The sequence below is a fragment of the Pocillopora damicornis genome, chromosome 11 (assembly GCF_964200805.1).
Source record: "Pocillopora damicornis chromosome 11, jaPocDami1.2, whole genome shotgun sequence".
NCBI lineage: Eukaryota > Metazoa > Cnidaria > Anthozoa > Scleractinia > Pocilloporidae > Pocillopora > Pocillopora damicornis.
The window spans coordinates 17,454,673-17,473,292 of record NC_142680.1 but is presented as its reverse complement, the minus strand read 5'-3'; the positions used below and the strand labels follow the sequence as shown (position 1 = coordinate 17,473,292).

The 18,620-nt window shown below is 40.1% G+C and overlaps 2 protein-coding genes across 2 annotated transcripts in view; both read right to left on the bottom strand.

Annotated features, from left to right (window-relative positions):
* Window positions 1-4,078, bottom strand: part of LOC149037882 (uncharacterized) — a 20,458-nt gene extending 16,380 nt beyond the window's left edge. The window contains exons 1-4 of the mRNA XM_089188064.1: window positions 3,810-4,078; window positions 2,841-3,131; window positions 1,852-2,142; window positions 894-1,184 (exon numbers count right to left, since the gene is read on the bottom strand). Coding sequence (XP_089044190.1) covers window positions 894-1,184; window positions 1,852-2,142; window positions 2,841-3,131; window positions 3,810-3,939 — 1,003 coding nt within the window. The 5' untranslated portion in view covers window positions 3,940-4,078. The remainder of the gene's footprint in view (window positions 1-893; window positions 1,185-1,851; window positions 2,143-2,840; window positions 3,132-3,809) is intronic.
* Window positions 3,952-18,610, bottom strand: LOC149037881 (uncharacterized). Its single transcript, XM_089188065.1, has 14 exons — window positions 18,419-18,610; window positions 16,921-17,184; window positions 14,395-14,685; window positions 13,563-13,853; window positions 12,587-12,877; window positions 11,611-11,901; window positions 10,611-10,799; window positions 9,618-9,908; window positions 8,648-8,938; window positions 7,675-7,863; window positions 6,701-6,991; window positions 5,743-6,033; window positions 4,768-5,058; window positions 3,952-4,100 (listed from the first exon to the last, which is right to left on the bottom strand). Exons 1-14 carry the CDS (start codon window positions 18,438-18,440, stop codon window positions 3,952-3,954), a joined length of 3,432 nt encoding a protein of 1,143 aa, XP_089044191.1. The 5' UTR covers window positions 18,441-18,610.
* Between the last annotated feature and the right edge of the window lie 10 nt (window positions 18,611-18,620).

Sequence of the window (18,620 nt, the reverse complement as noted above, 5' to 3'; positions counted from 1 at the left end):
GTTTTTCACGCTTTTCCCAAGTATGTCATCGTTTTGCTCTTTAATTTCAACGGTTCATGCAGCAACAATGAGGGAATTAGTGAGACAGCAAGAATGAAATGGTTTGTGCATTCCACAGATCTGATTAATCTCGGAAGAAAAATTAACTTTCAGAAGCACACCCGTCCTAATAAAAAAGCGGAAGTTGCACTGCAATGTTATATGAAATTCCAATGCAATTAACTACTCGAATGTCTGGATCGTGCGATTTGCAAATTCTTTTTAGCAGTTTTATGATTGTGTCAGTTAATATTTCTGACTAAGGCCGAGACGAGAGGCTCGATATCCGCTGTTCCCTCAGATCCTCAGAGCAAGGGCTCTTTTCATGATTAGCGACTGGTATTCGAGTTTGATTCGTCTCTCATGTTCACTTTGGTTTAGCATCAGCTATCAAGGAAGACTGCGAAAAAATTTTAAAAAAAAAAACATAGTTCCTCTTTTAGTTTGAGTTACTTACCTTTGTGAAGTTTATATAAAATAATTCATATTTGTACTGCGGTTGTAGATGAAAGTGAAATGTGATCATCGCAGTAAATTTTCCAATTTAAGCAATTGGAAAGAAGAAGCCTGAAAAAAATCAGGGCTTCAACGGGATTCGAACCCGTGACCTCCGCGATACCGGTGCGATGCTCTACCAACTGAGCTATGAAGCCACACATTGGGAGCGAGGTCAATTCATTGAGTTCATATCTTCCCGTGCAGTGAAATGATGTGAAGTTTATATGAAATAATTCATATTTGTACTGCGGTTGTAGATGAAAGTGAAATGTGATCATCGCAGTAAATTTTCCAATTTAAGCAATTGGAAAGAAGAAGCCTGAAAAAAAATCAGGGCTTCAACGGCTTTTACTTACCTTTGTCACCACAGTATCTCTCTATCAAGTCTTGCCCATGGATAAAACATTTATCTTGCAACTGAGCTAATGCTGCACAACTCGCCCCAGATCCAGTCCTTTCCCTCCACTTTCTTAGCACGGCATACATTTTATCTGACTCTTCACCATTAGCTTTGTCGATTTCATTCAAAGTCAGATGTGTTAAGCCTGACATCATACCAAGCCATCTCCAATTAATCACAAATTCCTGGGACAGACTGAGAAGTTCATCGTCCCCTGGTTGGCCTTTCTTCAACACCTCCTCTCTGCCTGATTTTGCAAAATAAAAATTATACTGGTGATGATAATCCACGATTTAATCGTATTCATATGTCACGTTTGTCAACATTTACTAAATAGGATTTTTACTTCTCCCCCGACTCTCCCCTCTGTTTCTGTCCTCTCGCTTCTTTGAATGCCACATGTCTAGTTAAGCATACTTTTGTTTTTCACGCTTTTCCAACGTATGTTATCGTTTTACTCTTTACTTTTAACGGTTCATGCAGCAACAATGAGGTAATTGGTGAGACAGCAAGAATAAAATGTTTCGTGCATTCCACAGATCTGATCAATCTCGGAAGATAAATTAACTTTGAGAAGCACACACGTCCTAATAAAAAAGCGGAAGTTGCACTTTACTGTAATATGCAATCCCGATGCAATTAACTACTCGAATGTCGCGATCGTGCGACTTGTAAATTCTTTTCGGCAGATTTATGATTGTCTCAGCTAAGATTTTTGACTAAGGCCGAGACGAGAGCCTCGATTTTCGCTGTTCCCACAGATCCTTAGAGCACGGGCTCTTTTCATGACCAGCGGCTGGTAATCGAGTTTGATTCGTCTCTCAAGTACACTTTGGTTTCTCATCAGCTATCAAGGAAGGCTGAGAAAAAATGAAAAAAAAAGCATGGTTACTGTTTTAGTTTGAGTTACTTACCTTTGTCATGACAGTATATCTCTTTCAAGTCATGCCCATGAATAAAACATTTCTCTAGCAACGGAGCTAATGCTTCATAACTCGCCCCAGATCCAAACGACTCTTTCCACTTTCTTAGCACGGCATACATTTTATCCGACTCTTCACCATTAGCTTTGTCGATTTCATTCAAAGTCAGATCTGTGAAGCCTGACATCACACCAAGCCATCTCCAATTAATCATTAATTCCTGGGACAGCCTGAGAAGTTCATCGTCCCCTGGTGGGCCTTTCTTGAACAACTCCTTTCTGCCTGATTTTGCAAAAAAAAAAATTACAATGGTGACGATAATCCACGATTTAATCGTATTGATAGGTAACGTTTATCGACATTTTGACATTTACTAAATAGGATTTTTACTTCTCTCCTCCCCCCCTTCTCCCCCGACTCTCCTCCTGTTTTTGTCCTCTCGCCTCTTTGAATGCCACATGTCTAGTGAAGCATGCTTTGGTTTTTCACGCTTTTCTCAAGAATGCAATCGTTTTACTCTTTACTTTCGACGGTCATGCGCCAAGAATGAGGGAATTGGAATTGGTGAGACAGAAAGAATGAAATGGTTTGTGCAACCCACATATCTGATCAATCTCGGAAGATAAATTAACATTCAGGAGAAGACACGTTCTAATAAAAAAGCGGAAGTTGCTCTACATTGTCATACGAAATCCCAATGCAATTAACCACTCAAATGTCTGGATCGTGCGATTTGCAAATTCTTTTCTGCAGTTTGATGATTGTGTCAGTTAAGATTTCTGACTAAGGGCGAGACGAGAGGCTCGATTTCCGCTGTTCCCTCAGATCCACAGAGCACGGGCTCTTCTCATGATTAGCGGCTGGTATTCGAGTTTGATTCGTCTCTCGTGTTCACTTTGGTTTCGCATCAGCGATCAAGGAAAGCTGAGGAAAAATAAGAAAAAAAAAGCAAGGCTGCTCTTTTAGTTTGAGTCACTTACCTTTGCCATAACAATATTTCTCTATCAGGTCAAACCGATGGAGAGAACATATCTCTATCAACCGAGCTAATTCTTGATAACTCGCCCTACATCCACGCGACTCCTTCCACTTTCTTAGCACGGCATACATTTTATCCGACTCTTCACCATTAGCTTCGTCGATCTCATTCAAAGTCAGATCTGTTAAACCTGACACCTCACCAAGCCATCTCCAATTAATCATTAATTCCTGGGACAGACTGAAAAGTTCATCGTCCTCTGGTTGGCCTTTCTTGAACATATCCTCTCTGTCTGATTTTGCAAAATCAAAATTATAATGGTGACGATAATCCACGATTCAATCGTATTCATAGGTAACGTTTATCAACATTTACTAAATAGGATTTTTACTTCTCATCCCCCCTTCTCCCCCGACTCTCTCCACCTGTTTTTGTCCTCTCGCCTCTTTGAAAGGCACATGTCTAGTGAAGCATACTTTTGTTTTTCATGCTTTTCTCAAACATGTCATCGTTTTACTCTTTAATTTCAACGGTTCATGCAGCAACAATGAGAGAATTGGTGAGACAGCAAGAATGGAATGGTTTCTGCATTCCACAGATCTGATTAATCTCGGAAGAAAAATTAACTTTAAGAAGCACACTCGTCCTAATAAAAAAGCGGAAGTTGCACTACAATGTTATATGAAATCCCAATGCAATTAACTACTCGAATGTCTGGATTTTGCGATTTGAAAATTATTTTTAGCAGTTTTATGATTGTGTCAGTTAAGATTTATGACTAAGGGCGAGACGAGAGGCTCGATATCCGCTGTTCCCTCAGATCCTCAGAGCACGGGCCCTTTTCATGATTAGCGGCTGGTATTCGAGTTTGATTCGTCTCTCGTGTTCACTTTGGTTTCGCATCAGCTATCAAGGAAGGCTGCGAAAAAATTAAAAAAAAGTGCTTGCTCTTTTAGTTTGAGTTACTTACCTTTGTCACGACAGTATCTCTCTATCAAGTCATTCCCATGGATAAAACATTTATGTAGCAGCTGAGCTAATGCTTCACCACTCGCCCTAGATTCAAGCGACTCCTTCCACTTTCTTAGCACGGCATACATTTTATCCGACTCTTAACCATTAGCTTTGTCGATTTCATTCAAAGTCAGATGTGTTAAGCCTGACATCATACCAAGCCATCTCCAATTAATCACAAATTCCTGGGACAGACTGAGAAGTTCATCGTCCCCTGGTCGGCCTTTCTTGAACACCTCCTCTCTGCCTGATTTTGCAAAATAAAAATTATACTGGTGATGATAATCCACGATTTAATCGTATTCATATGTCACGTTTGTCAACATTTACTAAATAGGACTTTTACTTCTCCCCCGACTCTTCCCTCTGTTTCTGTCCTCTCGCGTCTTTGAATGCCACATGTCTAGCGAAGCATACTTTTGTTTTTCATGCTTTTCCCGAGCATGTCATCGTTTTACTCTTTACTTTCAACGGTTCATGCGGCAACAATGAAGTAATTGGTGAGACAGCAAGAATAAAATGTTTCGTGCATTCCACAGATCTGATCATTCTCGGAAGATAAATTAACTTTGAGAAGCACACACGTCCTAATAAAAAAGCGGAAGTTGCGCTTTACTGTAATATGAAATCCCAATGCAATTAACTGCTCGAATGTCGCGATTGTGCGACTTGCAAATTCTTTTCGACAGTTTTATGATTGTCTCAGCTAAGATTTCTGACTAAGGCCGAGACGAGAGCCTCGATTTCCGCTGTTCTTACAGATCCTTAGAGTACGGGCTCTTTTCATGACCAGCGGCTGGTAATCGAGTTTGATTCGTCTCTCAAGTTCACTTTGGTTTCTCATCAGCTATCAAGGAAGGCTGAGAAAAAATGAAAAAAAAAGCATGGTTACTGTTTTAGTTTGAGTTACTTACCTTTGTCATGACAGTATCTCTCTATCAAGCCATGCCCATGGATAAGACATTTCTCTAGCAACGGAGCTAATGCTTCATAACTCGCCCCAGATCCAAGCGACTCTTTCCACTTTCTTAGCACGGCATACATTTTATCCGACTCTTCACACTTAGCTTTGTCGATTTCATTCAAAGTCAGATGTGTTAAGCCTGACATCATACCAAGCCATCTCCAATTAATCACAATTTTCTGGGACACACTAAGAAGTTCTTCGTCCCCTGGTTGCCCTATCTTAAACACTTCCTCTCCGCCTGATTTTGCAAAATAAAAATTATAATGGTGACGATTCAATCGTATTCATAGGTCATGTTTATCAATATTTACTAAATAGGTTTTTTTACTTCTCTTTCCCCCCTTCTCTCCCGACTCTCTCGTCTTGTTTTTGTCCTCTCGCCTCTTTGAAGGGCACGTGTATAGTGAAGCATACTTTTGTTTTTCACGCTTTTCTCAAGAATGTCATCGTTTTACTCTTAACTTTCGATGGTTTATGCGCCAAGAATGAGGGAATTGGAATTGGTGAGACAGCAAGAATGAAATGGTTTGTGGAAACCACATATCTGATCAATCTCGGAAGATAAATTAACTTTCCAAGAAGACACGTCCTAATAAAAAAGCGGAAGTTGCTCTACATTGTAATACGAAATCCCAATGCAATTAACCAAGCGAATGTCTGGATCGTGCGATTTGCAAATTCTTTTCAGCAGTTTTATGATTGTCTCAGTTAAGATTTCTGACTAAGGTCGAGAGGAGAGGCTCGATTTCCGTTGTTCCCTTAGATCCTCAGAGCACGAGCTCTATTCATAACCAACGGCTGGTAATCGAGCTTAATTCGTCTCTCGTGTTCATTTTGGTTTCGCATCAGCAATCAAGGAGAGCTATGGAAAAATAAAAATAAAAAAAAAAGCATGGCTGCTCTTTTGGTTTGAGTTAGTTACCTTCGTAATGACAGTATGTCTCTACCAGGTCATGCCTATTGGTGAATGCCATATTTAGCAATAGAGCTAATGCTCGATAACTCGCCCCAGATCCAAGCGACTCCTTCCACTTTCTAAGCACGAAATACGTTTTATCCGACTCTCCACGATAAGCTTTGTCGATTTTATTCAAAGTCAGATCTGTTAAGCCTGCCATCATACCAAGTGATCTCCAATTAATTACAAATTCTTGGGACAGACGGAGAACTTCATCTTCCCCTGGTTGGCCTTTCTTGAACACCTCCACTCTGTCTGATTTGCAAAATGAAAATTTTAATAGTGAATATAATCCACGATTCAATCGTATTCGTATGTCAAGTTTGTCAACATTTGCTAAATAGGATTTTTACTTATCTCATGACTCTCTCCTCCTGTTTTTGTCCTCTCGCCTCTTTGAATGGCACATGTCTAGTGAAGCATACTTTTGTTTTTTACGCTTTTCTTAAGCATGTAGTCGTTTTACTCTACTTTCGACGGTTCATGCGGCAACAATGAGGGAATTGGTGAGACAGCAAGAATGAAATGGTTTGTACATTCTACAGATCTGATTAATATCGGAAGATAAATTAACTTTGCGAAGCACACACGTCTTAATAAAAAAGCGGAAGTTGGACTACATTGTAATTAAAATCCCAATGCAATTAACTACTCGAATGTCTGGATCGTGCGATTTGCAAATTCTTTTCTGCAGTTTGATGATTGTCTCAGTTAAGATTTCTGACTAAGAGCGAGACAAGAGGCTCGATATCCGCTGTTCCCTCAGATCCACAGAGCACGGGCTCTTTTCATGATTAGCGGCTGGTAATCGAGTTTGATTCGTCTCTCATGTTCACTTTGGTTTAGCATCAGCGATCAAGGAAGGCTGAGGAAAAATAAGAAAAAAAAAAGCATGGCTGCTCTTTTAATTTGAGTTACTTACCTTTGTCATGACAGTATATCTCTATCAAGTCATGCCCATGGATAAAACATTTATTTAGCAACAGAGCTAATGCTTCATAACTCGCCCCAGATCCAAGCGACTCCTTCCACTTTCTTAGCACGGCATACATTTTATCCGACTCTTCACCATTAGCTTCGTCGATCTCATTCAAAGTCAGATGTGTTAAGCCTGTCATCATACCAAGTGATCTCCAATTAATCACAAATTTCTGGGACAGCCTGAGAAGTTCTTCATCCTCTGGTTGGCCTATCTTGACCCTATCCTCTCTGCCTGATATTGCAAAATAAAAATTTTAATGGTGATGATAATCCAGGATTCAACCGTATTCAGATGCCACATTTGTCAACATTAACTGAATAGGATTTTTACTTCTCTCCCCCCCCCCTTCTGCCCCGACTCTTTCTTCTGTTTCTGTCCACTCGCCTCTTTGAATGCCACATGTCTAGTGAAGCATACTTTTGTTTTTCACGCATTTCCCAAGCATTTCATCGTTTTACTCTTTTATTTTAACGATTCATGAGGCAACAATGAGGGAATTGGTGAGACAGCAAGAATGAAATGATCTGTGCATTCCACAGATCTGATTAATCTCGGAAGATACATTAACTTTGCGAAGCACCCACGTCCTGATAAAAAAGCGGAAATTGCACTTCATCTTAATATGAAATCCCAATGCAATTAACTGCTCGAATGTCGCGATCGTGCGATTTTTAAATTCTTTTCTGCAGTTTTATAATTGTCTCAGTTAAGATTTTTGACTATAGCCGAGACCAGAGGCTCGGTTTCCGCTGTTCCCACAGATTGTTAGAACAAGGGCTCTTTCATAACCAGCGGCTGGTAATCGAGCTTGATCCGTCTCTCATGTTCACTTTGGTTTAGCATCAGCGATCAAGGAAGGCTAAGGAAAAATTTAAAAAAAAAGCATGGTTGCTCTTTTAGTTTGAGTTACTTACCTTTGTCATGACAGTATGTTTCTACCAAGTCACTCATAGAGGTGAATGCGATTTCTACCAACTCAGCCAAAGCTTGATACCTCGCCTTACATTCAGGCCAGTCCTTCCACTTTCCTAGCACAAAACACATTTCATCCGACTCTTCGCCATTAGCCTCGTCGATTTCATTCAAAGTCAGATCTGTTGAATCTGAAATCATACCAAACCATATCCAATTAATCACAATTTTCTGGGACAGACTGAGAAGTTCTTCGTCCACTACTTGGCCTATCTTGAACACTTCCTCTCTGCCTGATTTTGCAAAATAAAAATTATACTGGTGATGATAATCCACAATTCAATCGTATTCATATGTCACGTTTATGAACACTTACTAAATAGGATTTTTACTTCTCTCCCCCCTCCCCTTCTCCCCCGACTCTCTCCTCCTGTATTCTTGCCTCTTTGAAAGGCACATGTCTAGTGAAGCATATTTTTGTTTTTCACGCTTTTCCCAAGCATGTCATCGTTTTACTCTTTACTTTTAACGGTTCATGCGGCAACAATGAGGGAATTGGTAAGACAGCAAGAATGAAATGGTTTGTGCATTCCACAGATCTGATCAATCTCGGAAGATAAATTAACTTTGAGAAGCACACTCGTCTTAATAAAAAAGTGGAAGTTGCACTTCATCGTAATATGAAATCCCAATGCAATTAACTACGCGAATGTCGCGATTGTGCGATTAGCAAATTCCTTTGTGCAGTTTTATGATTGTCTTCGTTAAGATTTCTGACTAAGGCCGAGACAAGAGGTTCGATTTCCGATGTTCCCTCAGATCCCCAGAGCACGGGCTCTTTTCAATATTAGCGGCTGGTAATCGAGCTTGATTCATCTCTCATGTTCACTTTGGTTTACCATCAGCGATCAAGGAAGGCTGAGGAAAAAAAAGAAAAAAAAAAGCATGGCTGCTCTTTTAGTTTGAGTTACTTACCCTTGCCATGAAAGTATCTCACTATCAAGTCATGCCGATGGATAAAACATTTATCTAGCAACAGAGCTAATGCTTCATAACTAGCTCCAGATCCAAGCGACTCCTTCCACTTTCTTAGCACGGCATACATTTTATCCGACTCTTCACCATTAGCCTCGTCGATTTCATTCAAAGTCAGATCTGTTAAGCCTGACATCATACCAAGCCATCTCCAATTAATCCCAATTTTCTGGGACAGACTGTGAAGTTCTTCGTCCTCTGGTTGGCCTATCTTGAACACCTCCTCTCTGCCTGATTTTGCAAAATAAAAATTATAATAGTGAATATAATCCATGATTCAATCGTATTCGTATGTCACGTTTGTCAACATTTACTAAATAGGACTTTTACTTCTCACCCCCCTCCCCTTCTGCCCCGACTCTTTCTTCTGTTTCTGTCTTCTCGCTTCTTTGAAAGCCACATGTCTAGCGAAGCATATTTTTGTTTTTCACGCTTTTCCCGAGCATGTCATCGTTTTACTCTTTACTTTCAACGGTTTATGCGGCAACAATGAGGGAATTGGTAAGACAGCAAGAATGAAACGGTTTGTGCATTTCACAGATCTGATTAATCTCGGAAGATAAATTAACTTTGAGAAGCACACACGTCCTAATAAAAAAGCGGAACGTGCACTTTACTGAAATATGAAATCCCAATGCAATTAACTACTCGAATGTCGCGATCGTGTGATTTGCAAATTTTTTCGGCAGTTTTACGATTGTCTCAGAAAAGATTTCTGACTAAGGCCTAGACGAGAGGCTCGATTTCCGCTGTTCCCACAGATGCTTAGAGCACGGGCTCTTTTCGTGACGGATGGTAATCGAGTTTGATTCGTCTCTCAAGATCACTTTGGTTTCTCATCAGCGATCAAGGAAGGTTAAGAAAAAATTTTAAAAAAAGCATGGCTGCTCTTTTAGTTTGAGTTACTTACCTTCGTCACGACAGTATCTCTCTCTCAAGTCATGCACATGGATAAAATATTTATCTAGCAACAGAGCTAATGCTTCATAACTCGCTACAGATCCATGCGACTCCTTCCACTTTCTTAGCACGGCATACATTTTATCCGACTCTACACCATTAGCTTCGTCGATTTCATTCAAAGTCGGATGTGTTAAGCCTGACATCATACCAAGCCATCTCCAATTAATAACAAATTTCTGGGACAGCATGAGAAGTTCTTCGTCCCCTGGTTGGCCTTTCTTGAACACTTCCTCTCTGCCTGATTTTGCAAAATAAAAATCATACTGGTGACGATAATCCACGATTCAATAGTATTCATATGTCACGTTTGTCAACATTTACTAAATAGGACTTTTACCTCTCTCCCCCCCCCACCCTTCCCCCCCCCACCCTTCCCCCCCCGACTCTCTCCTCCTGTTTTTGTCCTCTCGCCTCTTTGAATGGCACATGTCTAGTGAAGCATACTTTTGTTTTTAACGCTTTTTCCAAGCATGTCATCGTTTTACTCTTTACTTTCGACGGTTCATGCACCAAGAATGAGGTAATTGGTGAGACAGCAAGAATGAAATGGTTTGTGCATTCCACAGATCTGATCAACCTCGGAAGATAAATTAACTTTGCGAATCACACACGTCCTAGTAAAAAAGCGGAGGTTGCATTACATTGTACTCAAAGTCCCAACGCAAGTAACTACTCGAATGTCTGGATCGTGCGATTTGCAAATTCTTTTCTGCAGTTTGATGATTGTCTCAGTTAAGATTTCTAACCAAGAGCGAAAGAAGAGGCTCGATTTCCGCTTTTCCCTCAGATCCTCAGAGCACGGGCTCTTTTCATGACCAGCGGCTGGCAATCGAGCTTCATTCGTCTCTCATGTTCATTTTGGTTTAGCATCAGTGATCAAGGATGGCCGAGGAAAAATTTAAAAAAATGCATGGCTGTTCTTTTAGTTTGAGTTACTTACCTTTGTCATAACAGTATCTCTCTATCAAGTCATGCCTTAGGATATCAAATTCATCTAACAACAGAGCTAATGCTTCATAACTCGCCCCAGATCTAAGCGACTCCTTCCACTTTCTTAGCAAGGCATACATTTTATCCGACTCTTCACCATTAGCCTCGTCGATTTCATTCAAAGTCAGATCTGTTGAATCTGAAATCATACCAAACCATATCCAATTAATCACAATTTTCTGGGACAGACTGAGAAGTTCTTCGTCCACTACTTGGCCTATCTTGAACCCTTCCTCTCTGCCTGATTTTGCAAAATAAAAATTATAATGGTGATGATAATCCACGATTCAATCGTATTCGTATGTCACGGTTGTCAACATTTACTTCATAGGAATATTTACTTCTCTCTCCCCTACCCTTCTCCCCCGACTCTCTCCTCCTGTTTTTGTCCTCTCACCTCTTTGAATGGCACATGTCTAGTGAAGCGTACTTTTGTTTTTCACGCTTTTCCCAAGCATGTCATCGTTTTCCTCTTTACTTTTAACGATTCATGTGGCAATAATGAGGGAATTGAGGAGACAGCAAGGATGAAATGGTTTGTGCATTCCACAGATCTGATCAATCTCGGAAGATAAATTAACTTTGTGAAGCACACACTTCTTAATAAAGCGAAGCACACAAGTCCTAATAAAAAAGCGGAAGTTGCATCACATTGTAATTAAAGTTCCAATGCAATTAACTACTTGAATGTCTGGATCGTGCGATTTGCAAATTCTTTTCTGCAGTTTTATGATTGTCTCAGTTAAGATTTCTGACTAAGAGCGAGAAAAGAGGCTCGATTTCCGCTGTTCCCTCAGATCCTCAGAGCACGGGCTCTTTTCATGACCAGCGGCTGGTAATCGAACTTGATTCGTCTCCCATGTTCACTTTGGTTTAGCATCAGTGATCAAGGATGACCGAGGAAAAATTTAAAAAAATGCATGGCTGTTCTTTTAATTTGAGTTACTTACCTTTGTCATAACAGTATCTCTCTATCAAGTCATGCCTTAGGATAACAAATTCATCTAACAACAGAGCTAATGCTTCATAACTCGCCCCAGATCCAAGCGACTCGTTCCACGTTCTTAGCACGGCATACATTTTATCCGACTCTTCATCATAAGCCTCGTCTATTTCATTCAAAGTCAGATGTGTTAAGCCTGACATCATACCAAGCCTTCTCCAATTAATCACAAGTTCCTGGGACAGACTGAGAAGTTCATCGTCCCCTGGTTGGCCTATCTTGAACACTTCCTCTCTGCCTGATTTTGCAAAATAAAAATTATAATGGTGATGATAATCCACGATTCAATCGTATTCATATGTCATGTTTGTCAACATTTACTAAATAGGACTTTTACTTCTCTCCCCCCTACCCTTCTCCCCCGACTCTCTCCTCCTGTTTTTGTCCTCTCGCCTCTTTGAATGGCACATGTCTAGTGAAGCGTACTTTTGTTTATCACGCTTTTCCCAAGTATGTCATCGTTTTACTCTTTACTTTCAACGATTCGTGTGGCAACAATGAGGGAATTGGTGAAACAGCAAGAATGAAATGGTTTGTGCATTCTACAGATCTGATCAATCTCGGAAGATAAATTAACTTTGTGAAGCACACACTTTTTAATAAAAAGCGGAAGTTGCACCTCATTGTAATATGAAATCCCAATGCAATTAACTGCTCGAATGTCGCGATCGTGCGATTTGCAAATTCTTTTCTGCAGTTTGATGATTGTGTCAGTTAAGACTTCTGACTAAGACCGAGACGAGAGGCTCGATATCCCCTGTTCCCTCAGATCCTCAGAGCACGGGCTCTTTTCATGATTAGCGGCTGGTATTCGAGTTTGATTCGTCTCTCGTGTTCACTTTGGTTTCGCATCAGCGATCAAGGAAGGCTGAAGAAAAAAAATAAAAAAAAGCATGGCTGCTCTTTTAGTTTGAGTTACTTACCTTTGTCATGACAGTATGTTTTTACCAAGTCACGCATATAGGTGAATGCGATATCAAGCAACTGAGCTAATGCTTGATATTTCGCCCCAGATCCAAGTGATTCCTTCCACTTTCTTAGCACGGCATACATTTTATCCGACTCTTCACCATTAGCCTCGTCGATTTCATTCAAAGACGGTTGTGTTAAGCCTGACAGCATACCAAACCATCTCCAATTAATCACAAATTCCTGGGACAGACTGAGAAGTTCATCGTCCTTTGGATGGCCTTTCTTCAACACCTTCTCTCTGCCTGATTTTGCAAAATAAAAATTATAATGGTGATGATAATCCACGATTCAATCGTATTCGTATGTCACGTTTGTCAACATTCACTAAATAGTAATCTTTACTTCTCTCCCCCCCCTTCTCCCCCGACTCTCTCTTCCTGTTTTTGTCCTCTCGCCTCTTTGAATGCCACATGTCTAGTGATGTATACTTTTGTTTTTCACGCATTTCCCAAGCATGTCATCGTTTTACTCTTTACTTTGGACGGTTCATGCGGCAACAATGAGTGAATTGGTGAGACAGCAAGAATGAAATGGTTTGGGCATTCTACAGATCTGATCAATCTCGGGAGATAAATTAACTTTGAGAAGCACACATGTCCTAATGAAAAAGTGGAAGTTGTACTTCACTGTAATATGAAATCCCAATGCAATTAACTACTCGAATATCTGGATCGTGCGATTGCAAATTCTTTGCTGCAGTTTTATGATTGTCCCAGTTAAGATTTTTGACTATGGCCGAGATTAGAGGCTCGATTTCCGCTGTTCTCATTGATCCTTAGAACATGGGCCATTTTCAGGACCAGCGGTTGGTAATCGAGCTTGATTCGTCTCTCATGTTCACTTTGGTTTCGCATCAGCGATCAAGGAAGGCTGAGGAAAAATAAAAAAGAAAAAAACCTTGTTGCTCTTTTAACTTGAGTTTCTTACCTTTGTCATGACAGTATGTTTCTACCAAGTCACGCATATAAGTGAATGCGATATCTAGCAACTGAGCTAATGCTTGATAACTCGCCTCAGATCCAAGCGAGTCCTTCCACTCTCTTAGCACGACAGACGTTTTATACGACTCTTCAGGATAAGCTTCGTCCAAGTAATTCAAAGTCATATGTGTTAAGCCTGGCATCATACCCAGCAATCCCCAATTAACCACAAATTCCTGGGACAGACTGAGAAGTTCTTTGTCTCCCGGTTGGCCTTTCTTGAACACCTCCTCTCTGCCTGATTTTGCAAAATAAAAATTATAATAAAGTAGCAGTTAATTTGGCAACTTGAGACGCAAACTGGAGCCTACGCTTGATTGGAAACGTTACTAAGACAGCAAGAATGAAATGGTTTGTGCATTCCACAGATTTGATCAATCTCGGAAGATAAGATAAATTTGAGAAACACACACTTCCTAACAAAAAGCGGTAGTAGAGCTACATTGTAATGTGAAATCTCAATGCAATGAACTACTCGAATGTCTAGATTCTAGAGCATTCCACATTCAGATCACTTTAGAATGATCTAGAATGTATGCAAATTCTTCTTTGCAGCTTAATGATTGTCTCAGTTACGATTTATGACTAAGGCCGAGACGAGAGGCTCGATTTCCGCTGTTTCCTCAGAGCCGCAGAGCGCGGGTTCTTTTCATGACCAGCAGCTGACGATCGAGCTTGATTCGTCTCTCGTGTTCACTTTGGTTTCGCATCAGCGATCAAGGAAGGCTGAGGAAAATTAAAAAAGAACAATGGTTTCTCTTTTAGTTTGAGTTACTTACCTTTGTCACGACAGTATCTCTTTACCAAGTGATACATATTGATAAATCTGTTATCTAGCACCCAGGCTAATGCTTGATAACTCGCTCCATATCCAAGCGACTCCTTCCACTTTGTTAGCAAGGCATACTCTTCATCCTTTTCAACATTAGCTTTTTTGATTTTTTTAAGCAAAGTCAGATCAGTTAGGTTTAACATCATACCAATTGATATCCAATCAAACGCAAATTCCGTGGCCAGGCTGAGAAGTTCTTCGTCCCCTGGTTGGCCCTTCTTGAACACCTCCTTTCTGCCTGTTTTTGCAAAACAAAAATTATAATAGTATTGATAATCCACAATTTCATTGTATTCATATGTCACGTATTTCAAAATTTCCTGGGTTTGATCTTTCTACCTCCCCCCTCCCCCGACTCTCTTCTCCTATTTTTGTCCTCTCGTCTGTCTGAATGGCACATGCATAGTTAAGTGTACGTTTGTTTTGCACGCTTTTCTTAAGCAACTGTTTTCTTTTGTTGCCTATGGTTCGCTACCCCTACCCCCATAAATTTTCGAGCTATCTATTTCGAAAAAAAATGGAAAACTAAAAGTAAACTCGCGGTCTGATTGGCTATCGAAGAGAGGGTATTTGGCGTGGAATTGCACATGTGCATGAAGTGATATTGCTTCGCGTCTACGTAAACATAACAACTATCGTCAAATTATAACAAAGTTTACTACAATGTAATCTTAAATTGTTTCCAAAACCATTGTCAACTTGTGAAGAGCCAAAAAACAAAAGCGTTTTTTAAAGTGAGCCAGAGGTTTTTCCTTGTTTTGAATTGAACTACAAATTCTTGGAGAAGCATAAAAAATCTCTTTCGCCTGCGACAGCGAGAAAGCGAGAAAATCCTGTGAACAAGGCCCAGAAAATGGCAAGCAAAAGTTCAACCAAACAAGACGAAGAAGCGACAACGGAAGAAATGCGTAGGTCGATTGTCATATATACAGAAGAAGAAATAAATACCTTTAATCGAGATGTTAAACTTTCAGTGCGTTCGCTTGGACACTTTATCTCTTTCAGTTTTTCCACCAAATGGGTAAAAGATGTAAATTATTTTCCTTCTCGAGGAAATGATTTGGAAATTTGACAAAGATGTTAAAGATGAACGGCTTGTAAATTCAGTGAAACACTACTGTTATCCTTAAGATAGTGTAAAGCTTGTTTAAAAAGTTTGAAAACAAATTTAAAAACAAGCGCAAGTTACGAATAAAGTTGTCGAAGATTCAAACGTGCACGGCTGACCCTGCTTTCAATTCGCTAACGCCGGCAATGACAGTTCTGACTGTTGACTTTGAAATAGCTTTCTGGGGCGCGCGCTCAGGACAAAAACAAATAATATTATAACTGTTTTCTTTTTTTCTTATTTTTATCCAATTATGCGATTCAAGGAAAATTCACAGCTTGACGAGTTAGGAATTCACCCGTCAAATAGTGAAATGCGTAAGAGTAGCTCGAGGCGCAGCCGAGAGCAACTCTACCTTTTTGAGTGCCCTCCAAACTTCCCAAGTGCACCATAACTCGATATACGCACAGCTTGAGCAAATTCTTTTATAACAAAGCCAAAATTTGCTGCAGCTGGTCTTCCGACAAATTTGCGGAACGTGCAACTCGCGAGTTTTTTTTATTTTTGTTGCTCGTTGCATCAGGACCTAAAAGGCCAATGCCGATAGAAAAATTGGGCAGTTCTTCGTTGGTTTCTTCCATGTTTCATCTCATTTTTCCATTAGAAGAAAACCTGCACTGCAGCTCAACAAGACGGAAACTCTGAAGCCAGATAAAAAAAACAAACAAACAAACACATCATCTTATTTACGCACGGGCGTGCGTAAATAACGATTTTGTTCATTGCGGCTCAATACGATTTGCAAAGGGCAACCACGCGCGCTATGTTATAAACTTTGATTTATTTCTAAAAGCCAACGGAAAGTAGCAATTAATTTGGCAAGAGAGACGGAAACTGGAGCCTTTGCTTGACCGGAATCGTTATGTTCGAGTCATGTCGCGCACTTCTTTGCATGATGTCATTGTTTTACTCTTTACTTTCGACGGTCATTCGGCGACAGTGAGGGAATTGGTGAGACAGCAAGAATGAAATAGTTTGTGCATTCCACAGATCTGATCTGATCAATCTCGGAAGATAAATTAACTTTGAGAAACACACACTTCCTAATAAAAAAGCGGTAGTTGAGCTACATTGTAATGTGAAATCTGAATGCAATTTACTACTCGAATGTCTGGAATGTACGAATTGCAAATTCTTCTTTGCAGCTTAATGATTATCTCAGTTACGATTTATGACTAAGGCCGAGACGAGAGGCTCGATTTCCGCTGTTTCCTCAGATCCGCAGAGCGCGAGCTCCTTTCATGAAAAGCGGCTGGTGATTGCCTTGATTCGCCTCCCACGCTCACTTTGGTTTCGCATCAGTGATCAAAGAAGGTTGAGGAAAATTAAAAATGCATGGTTGCTCTTTTAGTCTAAGTTACTTACCTATGCCCTCATAGTGTTTCTTTATCAAGTCAGGCCTTTTGATTAATACTCTATCTAGCACCCGAGCTAATGCTTGATAACTCGCCCCAGATCCAAGCGACTCCTTCCACTTTCTTAGCACGGCATAAATTTTATCTGGCGCTTCACAATCAGCTTTTTCGATTTCAATCACAGTCAGATCTGTTAGGCCAAATATCTTTCCAAGCGATTTCCAGACTGACGGGGTTTCATTCGCCAGGCTGAGAAGTTCTTCCTCCTCTCTGCCTGTTTTTGCAAAACAAAAATTATAAAAGTGATGATAATCCACGATTCATTCTTATTCATATGTCACGTTTGTAAAAATTTCCTAGTTAGGATCTTTCTACCCTCCCACGACTGTCTCCTCCTGTTCTTGTCCTCTCGCCTCTCTGAATGGCACATGTATAGAGAAGCGTACTTTTGTTTTGTACCCTTTTCCTTTTTGTTGCTCATAGTTCGCTACCCCCACCCCCATAAATTTTTGAGCCGCTTATTTCGAAAAGCATACAATGAAGGGGAGGGGAGGAGAGGGGGTGTTCAACTTGACCTTGAAAATGCAAAGATAAAACAAGTTAAAACTTTGATTTATTTCTAAAAGCCAACAGAGAGTAGCGATTGATTTGGCAACAGAGACGCAAATTGAGCCTACGCTTGACTGGAAACGTTATTAAAATGTCAGGGTCATGTTGTGGAGTTCTTTGCATGATGTTATCGTTTTACTCTTTACTTTCGACGGTTATTTCGGCAACAATGAGGGAATTAATGAGACAGAAAGAATGAAATGGTTGGTGCATTATATTCCATAGATCTGATCAATCTCGGAAGATAATTTAACTTTGAGAAACACACACGTCCTAGTAAAAAGCAGAAGTTGACCTACATTGTAATGTGAAATCTAAATGCAAATTAACTACTCGAATGTCTGGATCGTGTGAATTGTAAATTGTTTTCGGCACTTTTATGGTTGTCTCAAATACGATTTCTTACTAAGGCCAAGAAAAAAGGTAAAAACAGAAAATAAGTTAAGGGAAACCAGAGCTTTTGAGTGATTTTTAGGTCTATCAAATGTTGTCGCGCAATTTCCAATCTGTCGCACATTTGTGACTCAAATATATCAGTAAGTTGTTGCAAAGTAAGCGATTTATGGGCTTGAATTGAGATTCAAGACAAACCAATAACACCAATCGCGAAATACCGTACATGAGAACTATTTTGAAGCATAAGGCACATTTTTCTCTGAGTGAATTACGAAACAGTTCTTCCTTTCACGGTTGAATTCGAATGGAATGAACTCGTTTGCAGATATAAGGGCGCTTGTATGCTTGTGTACTCTGAAATTTGTACACAGATACAATTGATCGATTGTGTGAAAGTGTAAGAAAATTTATATCGTCCAAATCAAAGATCACGCGACACTTTCAGATATATCAACCACCAACCGTAGTCAATAGAGGAAACAGCATAGTAAAACATGTCTTACTTTGTGGTCCACGACCAGCCATCGTGATATCAGAGGCTTTCAAAAATTGTCCAATTTTCTTCCGTTGAGAAGGCAATAACTTGCAAATGACTGAAGATGACAACCAGCGAATCCGTGTCTAAGCTTCGAGGTGGGGCCGACCACAAACTAATTTGAGCTTACTTTCGTTTTGGCTTGGCTTGAGAAGATAAACCTCCCTCCC

Excerpts from the sequence above, each read along its gene's own strand:
- LOC149037881 (XM_089188065.1), bottom strand. The coding sequence starts at position 18,440 with ATGGCTGGTCGTGGACCACAAA. Across the intron at positions 13,854-14,394 it reads GAGATACTGTCGTGACAAAG|GCAGAGAGGAGGTGTTCAAG; the intron begins GTAAGTAACTCA and ends TTGCAAAATCAG. Across the intron at positions 6,034-6,700 it reads GATATACTGTCATGACAAAG|ACAGAGTGGAGGTGTTCAAG; the intron begins GTAAGTAACTCA and ends TTTGCAAATCAG.